General features: G+C 51.5%; 1 protein-coding gene and 1 long non-coding RNA gene across 7 annotated transcripts; one reads left to right on the top strand and one right to left on the bottom strand.

Moving 5' to 3' along the window:
• Positions 1–938: 938 nt before the first annotated feature.
• CITED1 (Cbp/p300 interacting transactivator with Glu/Asp rich carboxy-terminal domain 1) lies at positions 939–6,454 on the bottom strand. Of its 6 annotated transcripts, none has more exons than XM_063803897.1 (4): positions 6,310–6,454; positions 5,761–5,779; positions 2,103–2,227; positions 939–1,537 (listed from the first exon to the last, which is right to left on the bottom strand). In XM_063803897.1, exons 3-4 carry the CDS (start codon positions 2,160–2,162, stop codon positions 1,016–1,018), a joined length of 582 nt encoding a protein of 193 aa, XP_063659967.1. In that variant the 5' UTR covers positions 2,163–2,227; positions 5,761–5,779; positions 6,310–6,454; the 3' UTR covers positions 939–1,015. The 6 variants fall into 6 exon arrangements, with proteins under 6 accessions (XP_063659967.1, XP_063659966.1, XP_063659965.1 ...); XM_063803896.1 differs by lacking the exons at positions 5,761–5,779; positions 6,310–6,454 and adding exons at positions 4,591–4,704; positions 5,114–5,203; XM_063803895.1 differs by lacking the exons at positions 5,761–5,779; positions 6,310–6,454 and adding exons at positions 4,591–4,711; positions 5,114–5,203.
• LOC134809281 (uncharacterized) lies at positions 5,297–11,109 on the top strand. Its single transcript, XR_010154639.1, has 3 exons — positions 5,297–5,509; positions 7,726–7,881; positions 10,983–11,109. It is a non-coding gene; the product is annotated as an uncharacterized LOC134809281 (long non-coding RNA).
• Positions 11,110–11,441: the final 332 nt, after the last annotated feature.

The following is an 11,441-nucleotide window of genomic DNA, read 5'->3' on the forward strand; positions in this document are numbered from 1 at the left end:
TGATTAGAGTCGTTTTCAGCATTCAAGGAAGAAGGCTGTCTGGGAGTCCGAAACATGGACAGAGTATCCAGGACATTGGGTTGTATCAACATGAGGACAAGGCTTTATCAGTGTATCACAAGGCCAGGATCCAGTGCAGTGCCACTGCCTTGCCACTTGGCATGCTTCTGAAGCCACTGCTTCCTCAGCAGTTAATTGAAAGGCAAGGGATAGATCGCCAAATGTTGAACTTGTCAAGCCTAGTTCTGATCTGTATCTCTAAGATGGAGAGGCCAGCTCAAACAGGGTGGGCCAGGAAGGTAGGAGTTAGGGACACTCAAGACCAGCTCAGAGTGTCCCAGGCTGGGAGGACTGAGCAGCTATGTGAGGAACCTGGAGAAGGCACCTCAAACCCCAGTTTAATGATGGGAGTCTGTTGCTTTTGCAATTTTCCAGAGAAATCTGAGCTCCCAGGTCACAGGATCCTTCTTCAGCCCTATCTATCTATTGCACATGGGCAAGAGGGCAAAGGAAAGGCCTTAATGGGTCAGTTGGATTGGGGCTAGAGAGTGGGTGGGGGTGGCTTTTACAGTTGGTGAAGTGTGTGCCACGTGGCCAGGGATGTGCCTTTAGACTTGGATGTGCATGTAGCAAGGAGGCTGCACAAAGGTCTGATCAGTCTCTCTTCCAAGAAAGCCCCCAACCAGCCCCTGTATGCCATGGTGTTCCTGGAGTCTTAGGGCAATGAGACCAGGTACTCCTGAGGAGATAGCCACAGTGGTGCTGGCAGCAGGAATTCAGTGAACAGCCCCCTTCACCCTCCCTTCTCCTTCCATCCCATCCAGCTCCTTCCCAGCTAGCCACTCACAACCCCGCCATGGGCCTCAGAATTGCTAAAGGGACATCAGACCATACTACACATCATTAGATCTCAATGAAGAACACCTCTAGTTGGCCCGTCTCTTTGTAAGTAACTTTATTTTTATTTACAACAGAATTGGTGGCTTTATTCCTCCATCTTTAGGGACACTTGGCATTAGCAGCTAGATGGAAAGTCCGCAGTGAAGTCAAACTCATTCTGCCCCAGCCACAGCTCCGGAAGCTCATTGGCTCGGTCCAACCCCAGTTCCACCACCAGCGACATCAGCACTTCCTCATCCACTGGGTCCGAATCGATGATAGCAGGGCTCTGGGCACCAGCAGAAGGAGAGAGTGATTCTGCCCCTCCCGCCTGGGCCCCAAAGTCCCAGTTTTGCAGGGGCCCTGCCTCCCCGGGTTGGCCTGGAGTGGCAGCAGCCATCCCCTGATACTGGCTATTAAGTTTCTGCAGCTGCATACTAGCCAGCAAGTGAGGGGCGGGGTGCAGGTTGAAGGATGGGGGTTTAGTGGGAGGGGTGGTGGTAGGAGAACCTATTGGAGATCCCGAGGAACTAGTGGGAGCCCCACTGGCCTTGGTTCCATTTGAGGCTACCCCAGGGTAGTGCAGAATGGCCACTGCTTTGCGATCTTTCACCGCAAGGTTGGAGTAGGCCACGGAGCTCATCTCTTGGTTGGCATCCTAGAAGACAGAGAAAAGCACACCATAGTAACCCTGCTCCTGGCTTGTCCTTCACCATTCAGCAGATTTAGAAGGTTCCTACCTGCACTTCATTTGGGACTAGAGGTGGAGAGGTAGCAAGACGACCCCCTTGAAAATTAGGCTCCCACCTCAAGCATCCTTTTGCTGCCATGGCTCTGAGCACTGAGGCCAGAGCCCAGTTACAGTGCTGGAGCACCTGCCATCCTAAGTGGGTTCACTGCTTTCAGCTCCTTCCCCATAGCCTCCACCTCACCATCCTAAAAAGGGCACCTCCTGTCCCTCTTCTCAGCCTCACTTTAGTCTCTTCAACAGAGTGGTTTTGCTCCTACTCAATTTCTCTGCTCCCTTCCCTGCCATCTTTCAACACCCCTAGTGGGTTCAATCTGACCACAATTTAGGCAGAAGCTGTTCTCATTCTCCCCAGAGATAGTCCTGTTGTCTCCTCTCTGCTCAAGGACACTGGGTAATGCACCTAGGAGGGCCTGGCCCATGACCCCGGAAAATTTGTCTTTCCCTGCCTCATCTGTAAAATGGCAAAAATTACCTCCTTCGCAGGTGAGGTGCCACCCTTGACATCAAGTGCAGGCCTCGACGTTGTTGGCATTTCAGAGCCTTGGCAGAAGTTGGATAAATTGGCGGGAAGTGATGCTGCCAGCTGGAGCTGTTGTGCTGCAAGTGAGGAAGAAGCAGTGGTAAGGGCAAAAGGCTTCACTGACCAACAAAGCACTAGCAAAGCCCGAAGCAGGGCAATGCCACGCAGCTATGAGGCAAGGATGGTGACTGAGTTAGAATCAAGACCAGAGATCACCCGAGCACAGGGAGGAGATCAAGCTGGAACTTTTGCCTGAGGCAGGAAAGGTGCTTGATTTGGCCAGGTACTGCCCAGGCAGCCACCTACCCATATCACCAAGATGGGACATACTGCTTCCTCATGCAAGTGACTTCACAGTCCCAAGGTGTATGTGTGGGGGTGAGGGTGGCACTGTTCCTGGTTCAGAGGACAGGAATGTCCCTGAGTAAGCAACATATTGTCTCAATGGGCTACTAGCATCCAGGCTGGAGAGTTGGGGCCTCCACTGGGACTGGGAGAATGTGAGAAGTCAGGGCAAGGAAGACCTAGAAAGCTAGAGGCTGCAGCACAGGGAAATAACAAGTCTCTAGCGCAAATGTCATGGAGCTCCAAAGCATGACCTTGGGCATGCCTGTGAGAAGCCAGGCTGATTAGGGTGGTCTGGGGGCTCTGAGGCAGCTGGAGCCAGAGAAGCTAGGAATGTGTCACTTTCCTCCATGTCTCAAGCCCCCTCCAAGACAGCCCCAGCATTGGGCTTTCCTAGGATGCCTACCCCAGAAACCTGAGTCCAGCCATTCCCATCTATAGTGACAAGTGAGGCACAGAGATTCAATGCCTTTTTAGTCAGGTAGCAGCGGTTCTGGGAGCAGAATCTAGCACCCCTATGGCCACATGCCTCACCTGACCACTGGCTAAGTCATCATACCTAGCTGGATTCAAAAGGCTTCCAAAGAAGTGATTCCCTGGCTCAAGTGCCAAAGGATAAGGGAATGAAGGCAAAAGAATACCTCCAAACCAGAAAATAAACAAACCTCTGAAAATCTCAACTTATTTTCCTGGAGGCCTGTTTACAAAGAAGAAAAAAATGTCCCATAGCTAGGCACAGTAGCACCCTCCTGTAGTCTCAGCTACTCAGGAAGCTGAGGTGGGAGGATCACCTGAGCCCTGGAGTTTGACACCAGGCTGGGCAACATAGCGGGACCCTATCTCTTTAAAAAAAAAAGCCCCATATATTCTAGCTTTCATGATCAATTAGAGATGTAGAATTTCATATTTATAAATACCTCTTGGTCCAAAGAATCTTGAGGACCTTAAAAAGAGTCTCTAATCTTTCCAAGGAGGCTAGAATTCTCCATGACACTCTCCACTCCGCAGCGGTCATTAAGAATCTGCTCAGACACTTCTAGAAAGTGGCCACTTACTACCTCTCTGTATCATCTTTGCATTGCTTACTTGGGTGGATGGGGGTAGGGGAGGGAAAAAATAGAGAAAGGGGTAAACATTTTTTTAAAAACATGAGGAAAAAATATCAGCTGTTGGGTCCCGCATCATTGCTTGATTGAAGCCCTGCTCCTTCTCTGAGGCAACCGTAGAAAAATATTTCAAAAGCAAGTGATCACCAGACAAGAAGTCTAACACATGTCGTCTTCAAGAGCCCTAGCACAATCAGTATCAGACAATTTTCCTGTCCTAAGAAAAATGTCTGGGGGCCCTGTCCACCTTTTCCTGTTCCTATCCAGCCTTCCCTCTCCTTTTTGCCGCTTGGTACCCGAATGTACAAAACGAAGAAAAAACAACAGGAGCAGCAGCAACAACAGCAAAACCAAAAGAGAAACATTAGAAAAATCAAAAGAGAGAACGAGCAAAAAAACTCTCTCTATTCTGATACCAGTTCGTGGGGGAAGACCATTTTACCGCGCCTCCCTCTTCAATCTGGGAGCTCCCCCAGAAGAGGCCCTATGTCCATTCAGATCTTCTGCCTTCCATTACTGACCCACCACCCACCCTGACCCCAGCCTGGGTCTGCGCTCAATAGGCGCTCAGTAAGTGTTGTTGAATGCGTCTGAAGAAGCAATCGCATTTCCATCGGCATCCCTGGCTCTGCTTCCCCGGCTTTCTGCCCTCCTCCACCACCCTCTAGCCCGTTCGTGGGCAAAACTTGGCAACGCGGAAACGTCCCAGCCCGCTCTCCAAGCCGCGAGCTGACCACTGCGAAACGGCTGCGACAGGCGGCTGGGAAACCTAGAGCAACAAGTGCCTCCTCGCCGGCTGATGCCTGGCGGCCCCCCGGCCACCAGTTCCCAGTCCCGCTGCCCGCTCTTCGCTTCAGGCCTTCCCTTGGGCGAGCAGCCCCCTCCCGCCTAGACAGGGGTGGGAAGGGGAGAGGGAAAAGAGAAGGGAGAGGCAGGTGGGGGCCTCATCTTTAACCTGATGGGGGACCAAAAGTTAAAATGGCACCAACCGGATGGTTCCATCTCGATTGCTATTTTCTCACTCAGAAGGAGAAATTTAAAAATCCAAACAGCACTGCGGCTTGGCTTGGACGCGCTCTAACCAGACCAGTCAGTTTCGCCACCTGAAAACTAAAGGCCCGTTGTTTGCGGACAGCTCGGCTGCCCTCCTCGCCGCATCCCAGATGGAGCCGCGGAACCGGGGGCGGCCGGGAGCATCCCTTGCACGGCGGGCGCGTGCACCCAGGCCACCGAGGCCCTGAGCGTCCGTTCCCGCAAGTGCTGTATCAGGAACTGATCTTAGAGACAGGATGGACAGGCAGGAAGGGGCACGGGGTGTCGGCCTCCGCGGCGAGTCCGCACTCCGGCGCCGGCTGCTGCCACTCCCGCGCCTGATCAACACTTACTGAGCGCCCGCTGAGCATCCGACGCGGCAGCAGGCTGAGCCTACCCCCTAGCCAAGCCGCCTGCGGTCAGTGCTAAAACCTCGCTAGGAGAAGAGTGAGAGAGGCTCGGAGAGGTGCGGTAACTTGCCCAAGGTCACAGCGCTAGAAAGTGGCGGAGCCGGGATTCGCAGCCAGGTCTCTCTGACTCCAAGTCCGGTGCTCTGCGAAGCAGGGACTCGGCGCGCGGCTCGCCAGCCCGCGTTTATAGGGAGAGGGGTGTGCGCGTGGGTGTGTGTGTGTGGGCGTGTGTCGGGGGAGGGGAGGGCTGAGGTCGACTGGGCAGTAGAGGCAAGTTGCCCAAATTCGCTAACTTCCATCCCGCAATTCCGCTGAACTCGGCCCGAAAAGCCCCCTCTTGCCTCAATTCCCCGAAGTAAATCTGAGCTTTGTGCAGCTCCGGAGCCAGAGCGTCCAGATGCGGTCCGGGAGATTAGCAAAGTCGGTGGAAGCCAAGCTGGAGAAAGCGCGGGCGCAGGGAGAAAAGGTGCTGCCGTCTCCCCGGGAGAAGCGGGCACCCGGCCCCGCTGGCCGGCAGGGGGGCGCGCTGGCGAGCGAACCCGAGCGCTGGCGGGCGGGCGGGCGGCCCCTCGCCCCCAGCAGAGCGCTTTCCAACAGAAAGCAAGTCTCCCCAGAACCCTCCGGCCCGCCTGGCGGCCGCCCACTCCCCATACCCGCTCCACGGGAGTCCTCGGCCCCGCCGCCCAGCCCGGCGCCCAGCCCGGCGGCCCGGCTTACCTCTGAGAAGCCGCCTGCCCTGGAGAGAGGGAAGCGCGGAGCTCGGTGAGCCGCAAGAGAGGCGGCGGAGCCCCCAGCCCCTGGCACGCACGCCGCCGCCACCGCTACCGCGAACCGGTCGCGCTCAGCGCCTGCGGCCGCGCCGTTGGCCACCCGACCCCGGGGCGCCTGGGAAAAGCCCGCACCACGCTGCGCCGCCGCTGCACCGCACAGTGCCGCGCCAAGCAGCCCCTGACCCAGCTGGTGCCCGCCCGCCCGCCCGCAGCTTCGGCGCCGGACTCCGGGGCGGTGGCGGTGGCGGCCACCGCGCTCCCTTCCCGGCGCTGGGGACCCGGCTCTCAAGCCCCCATTGCCGCCCGGAGAGCCCTGACGCACACGCACACGGCAGCAGACTGGCCTCGGCTAGGAATCCCAGGAAGGACAGACCCTTTTTTTCCCTTTTTTTTTTCTCCCCTCAATTTCCACGTCTTTATAACCGGCTTAGGGCATTATTAGCACATGTCCTGGCTCGTGGGCGAGTTGGTGGCAAAATCTGAACTGGATACTCACGGAGGGCCCGCGCGGGTGCTGTGCCGTCCGCTGCTCTCTTCCTCCTCACCGAGAACTGCCCCTCGCCGGCGGACTACAAGAGGGCAGCCGGGCAGAGCGAGCTTCCTCTCGGCAGCTCAGTGGTGCCCCTTCTGCAGCTGTGCCGCCGGGCACATTTTTATAGCAGCGGCTGGCGTCTGTGGCCCTTTAAAGGCGCTCGAGCTGGTGCAGTCACCGCGGATCGTGTGAAAGCAAAGGGCCGGCTGGGGAACGGAGTCCACGCGGCCACGCGAGTCCGGCAGCCCTGTGGACCGGCCAAGGCTCCCGGGGTGGGGCTGGCGAGTCCGGGCTATGGGCAGCCCTCGCCCGGAGCCCTGGCCGGTGCCCGGCTTCTAAAGCTGTCGGGGGCCAGGGCCCGGGACACCGGCTCTCCCCACCGCCCTGCGTGGGCTTGCCCAATAAATTCCACTTAGTAATTTCACTGAGGCAAAGGAGAGCCGTTAGTGTCTGTTTTCTGACCTAAATCTAGTCGGGGGCCAAAACGGGCTTCAGGGGTTTTGGGAGAGAGCTGTGGGCTCAAGGAGTGACCTGGAAGAGAGGGGCGCACACGAGACGGGGGAATGGTCATTAGTTTTCTGCAGGGCTGTCTTGGAGCCTGTCTGCCTTTTGGGGGGCTGTACTATTTCATTCGTTGAAGAGCTGAGGCTGGGGGCTCCCTTTCCTCTTAAAGTCGCCAGATTCTGGGCAGAGTCGCATGGAGGGCCTATATGGCAGCGGTGGCTCTTCTAGAAGTTCTGAGCTGGGGTTGGGTTCGAGGGTTTCTGTTCTGTGGTCATCCAGGGCAGGAGGCTGGCAGGATGCGACCCGGAGAAATGCTACTCTCCCGGACCGTGGGGCCAGGTACAGCTCACTAGGCTCGCCGAAAAGCCAACAGTAGGCAACGGGGTACGAAGAGCTTGCCCCAGGGTTCGCGGAGATTCCTCCTGCCTTCCCACGATGTCAGGTTGTTTTATTGTAACTACATAATCATTCCCGTCTAGCAAGAATAACGTTTTGCATTTGGAGTTCGTCTTTCTTAGGTAGAGATGTTGTCTTACAAATCCTTACTGGAAAGAGGTCTGGGTCTTCTCCTTCACCTCAATTCGGATTCTTTGTGGCCAAGAAATTCCCACCTTACCACTTACAGGGAGGCCATCGGGATTACCCCTCTGTCACCCCCACCCCCCGCCCCGGCCCCGCCGCTCTTTTTTTGCTGCCTTTCAGCAACAGCTACTCAGTTTACACTGTTTATAAAACATACTCTTTAAGAAAAGGTCCTGATGTTAAAAAAGGGGGGAGGGAATGTCACGAAGTCATTTTCACTATGTATGTGTTCTGTCTTCTTAATTGGATTTGAAGACCTGAAGTTCTCTTTTTCTTTTCTTTTTCTTTTTTTAGTAGCCCCAAGTGCCCTGCATTTGCTCTTCTAACAAAGTTCTGTTTGTTGACGGACTGACCGGCTTACTGACACAAAGATGGGAAGCAAATGGAGAGACGGATCAAGGCCCTTCCTCGGCATCTGGAGGAAGCTTGGGCGAGTGCCTTGGTCGCCAGGTAAACCCATTCTCCAGCCCTCAAGGCTGCCTTGCACAGCTCCAGTCTTTTCACCTACCCTGTCCCAACACAAACCCCGGTAGCATCCACACCCCACACATCTTCGCTGCACTTTCTCACTTTGCTTGCCAGATTGTGGGCCCTGCCTAGTCTCCCTCTGATAAAAGGCGGGATCTGTCGGCACCCTAAAGCCTTACTGCAAACCGCGTGTGAAATACACCCTCAAGTTCTCTTGGTGTTTGCCTGGGATGAAAAAAAATGTTTCTGCGAAAACTAAGTGGTGGAGAATGAGCGACTCTAGGCTTTCGAATTGCATGTTACTAATTTGAACCCCTGACCCACCCTCCCCGTCAGCCCCGGCTTGGCTCGGGAGCAGGTCTGGCAACAGCGGCAGCTTCTCCGCTGCAGGCTCCGGATCCGGGAGGTGTGGATCCGCCCTCCATCTATTGGATGGCTCCCAGGCCAATTGTTAGAAAGAGGCATATGTTCATCTCGGCTTCTGGAGTGTCTCCGGAGCAGTTGCTCAACAGCCAGCCCCCTCCCCCATCCGGACCATTGAAGGGCAGAAAAAGGAGCGCCCTCCACCACATTTCTCTGTGCCCACATGCCAGAAAGGGTCTTCCCCCTGGTGACTTCCTGTCATCTCCACTGCTTACCTCCTGGGGAGCAGGAACGAGAGGGGCTTCAAGCACTCAGCTTTGAAGCACAAAAGCCACCCCTTTCCTTTTTGGGGACATGGGAGAGGAGGTTAGTTGCAGAGGCTGAGAGGGAGCAAAGGAGACATTTGCATTTCTCGGCAAAAATGCTCTGATCACTGACTTCCCCGTTGGCTCCAGCAGAGCTCAGAGCTCTCCGCTGAACTCTTATCTCCAACTTGGCAACTAGACCGCGAGCTTGCGAAGCAAGGAGAGGACAGGGATGGTCACCTACCGAGAACCTCTGTGCGCCAGCGCTGGGCCTGGCATGTTCCCCATCCATCATCTCATTTAATTCCCAGGACAGCCCTTTGAGGTAGGGTTTACCAAAGGTGAAACAGAGCCTCGGGGAATTGCCCAAGTTCACATAGCCACGTGGCTGAGTGTTTGAATCTGGGTCAGGCTGGCTGCAAAGTTTTTACCCTCAGCCCTAATCCCCGCTGCCTAGGAGGGTAAGGAGGCTGTCTAGAGTGCAGGTTCAGGGGTCAGTAGGCCTGGGTTTAAATTCCTACTTTGCCATTTGTTAGCGGTGAAGTCTTAGGCCAATGGCTTCATGCTTTGGTCTTCAATCTTCCCATCTGTTAAATGGGGATAACAATGGTACCTAATCTGTGGGCGTTGCTTAGCCTGATTGGTGCCCGCAGTGTAGTAAATGGCCAATAAATGCTGTTATCGTACTGGACCTTCTGATTATTTTCCTTTTGCCTCCCGTCCCTGCCTCAGCTCACACACTTCAGATTCAGTAATACTTGCTGAATGATTAATTTTAAAACCAGACTGAGAGGGGATGAAGGAGGTCTATAAACTCAGGGAGGAGAGAGAGAGAGAAAAATGCAGATTTCTTCTTAAAATCCCACCCTCCAGAACCAAGGACTGCCTGAGCCATATGACAGGAGTAAATTTGGGACCAAAAAAAGGTGACCACTTTTTACAGGTCAGCCTATAAACTTACAGAGTGGTCTCCAGAAACATATACTCAATACGTGTGTAGAAAAAACTTTAAAAGCACAAGTTTTTATTCAAGAATATTTACAGCAGAATTGTTGATAATAGTGAAAAATGAAAAGGAACCTAAATGTCTATGGTAAGGGTGTGTCCTTTGGTACCTTGACACACACACACACACACACACACACACACACAATCCTGATTTTGAAAACTCTTATTCATAGGAAAATATTCATAACAAAATACGAAATAAAAAATGCTGGGTACAAAGTTGCATAAATATGATGCCAAGCTGCAAAGGGCACAAAGGGAACAAAATTAAATACTCACTATGTTTCCAATCATGTATGAATATGTACAGAAAGCGACAGTCTGGAAAATACCAAAACGATAACAGTGCCAGTAGAGTGGTAGGATTATGAGTGATTTTCTTCTCTTTTCCCCATATTATGCAATATTATTCTTATAAGTAAATATGAGTTTATAGTTAATAAACTCCATAAATATTATGTTCCCACTTTTGTTAAAATATATGTGCATAGAAAAAATATCCATAATCTCACTACTCAATTATAATCACTGTTAACACCAAAAATTGTTAACAGTGATTATAATTGAGTAGTGGGATTATGGATAATATTTTTATTTTGCTTTTCTTTATTTTTCTGCAATATGATTATATTACTTTCTTACAATTAAAACAGATTCATAATTTGAAAAGTACATAATCAGAGGGATCCCACTTGGGTTAAGAGTATGAATGTAAATTGAAAAAAATGAGAAGGAAGAATACTAAAATATTAAGAGTTTTATATTAGGTGGTAAGGAATTATGGTTCATTTCCTCTCTATTTTCTGTAATCTGCTTTTATTATTTTTACAATTAAAATAAAATGTACCTAAAAATAACATATACAATATGATCCCACTTTTGTTAAAAACGAATATGTATATAGAAAAAAATAATAAACTACTCCAAAATGTAGTAGTCTCTGGGTGGTGAGTTTATTAGTGATTTTTGTTTTCTCTTTCATACATGATTTCTTCATATGCCAAATTTTCTACAGTCATCATGTATTAATTTTTTAAAAAAGTGTAAAGTACTTCGGTAATGAAGTTTTTATGGAAAAAAGAGCATGTCTGGGATTTGCTTTAAAACATTCCAGTTGAGGGTGGGGAGAAAGTGGACAGGGGATATAGATTAAATAAGATGATAATTGTTGAAGATGGCTTCATTATAATGTGTTTTTGTTTATTTGTTTGTTTGTTTTGAGACAGGGTCTCACTCTGGCACCCAGGCTGGAGTGTAGAGGCGCGACCTTGGCTCACTGCCACCTCCACCTCCTGGGCTCAAACAATTCTCCGACCTTAGCCTCCAGAGTAGCTGGGACTACATGCGCGTGCCACCATGCCCAGCTAATTGTTTGTGTTTTTGCATTTTTTGTATTTTTTTTGGTAGAGATGGGGTTTCGTGATGTTGCGCAGTTCTTGAACTCCTGAGCTCCAGTGATCAGTCTGCCTTGGCTGCCCAAAGTGCTGCGATTACAAGTGTGAGCCACCGCGCTGGCCTATAATGTGTTCTTTACTCATGTATATGTTTTTTAATTTCCATAATAAATTTTTTACAACTATTTTTCATATACATTATCTCTTTTAATCTTATGCTACCCCTGTGGGGTCAGTTATCTCCATTTTATAGAAAATTGAGATTCAAAGAGGTGAAGTCACTGGACCTGTAACACAACTGGGAGGCGAGACTGGGTCTCCATACTCCAGTTCCAATTCCAAGAGCCCAGGGCTCTTCTACATATCCCAGTTGCTGCTGCTCTTTAAAATAATTAAAAATAATTAACACTTTGTCTGACCATAAATGTAATTGTTCACTGCACAGAATTTGCAGGTAACAGAAAAGCACTAG

This window comes from Pan troglodytes, chromosome X (assembly GCF_028858775.2).
Source record: "Pan troglodytes isolate AG18354 chromosome X, NHGRI_mPanTro3-v2.0_pri, whole genome shotgun sequence".
Classification (NCBI taxonomy): Eukaryota; Metazoa; Chordata; class Mammalia; order Primates; family Hominidae; genus Pan; species Pan troglodytes.

What these genes read in the sequence shown, in the direction of transcription:
- CITED1 (XM_063803896.1), bottom strand. An exon ending in GCACCTCACCTGCGAAGGAG is followed by an intron (nt 1,538 to 2,102) that starts GTAATTTTTGCC and finishes TCTGTCTTCTAG; the next exon opens with GATGCCAACCAAGAGATGAG.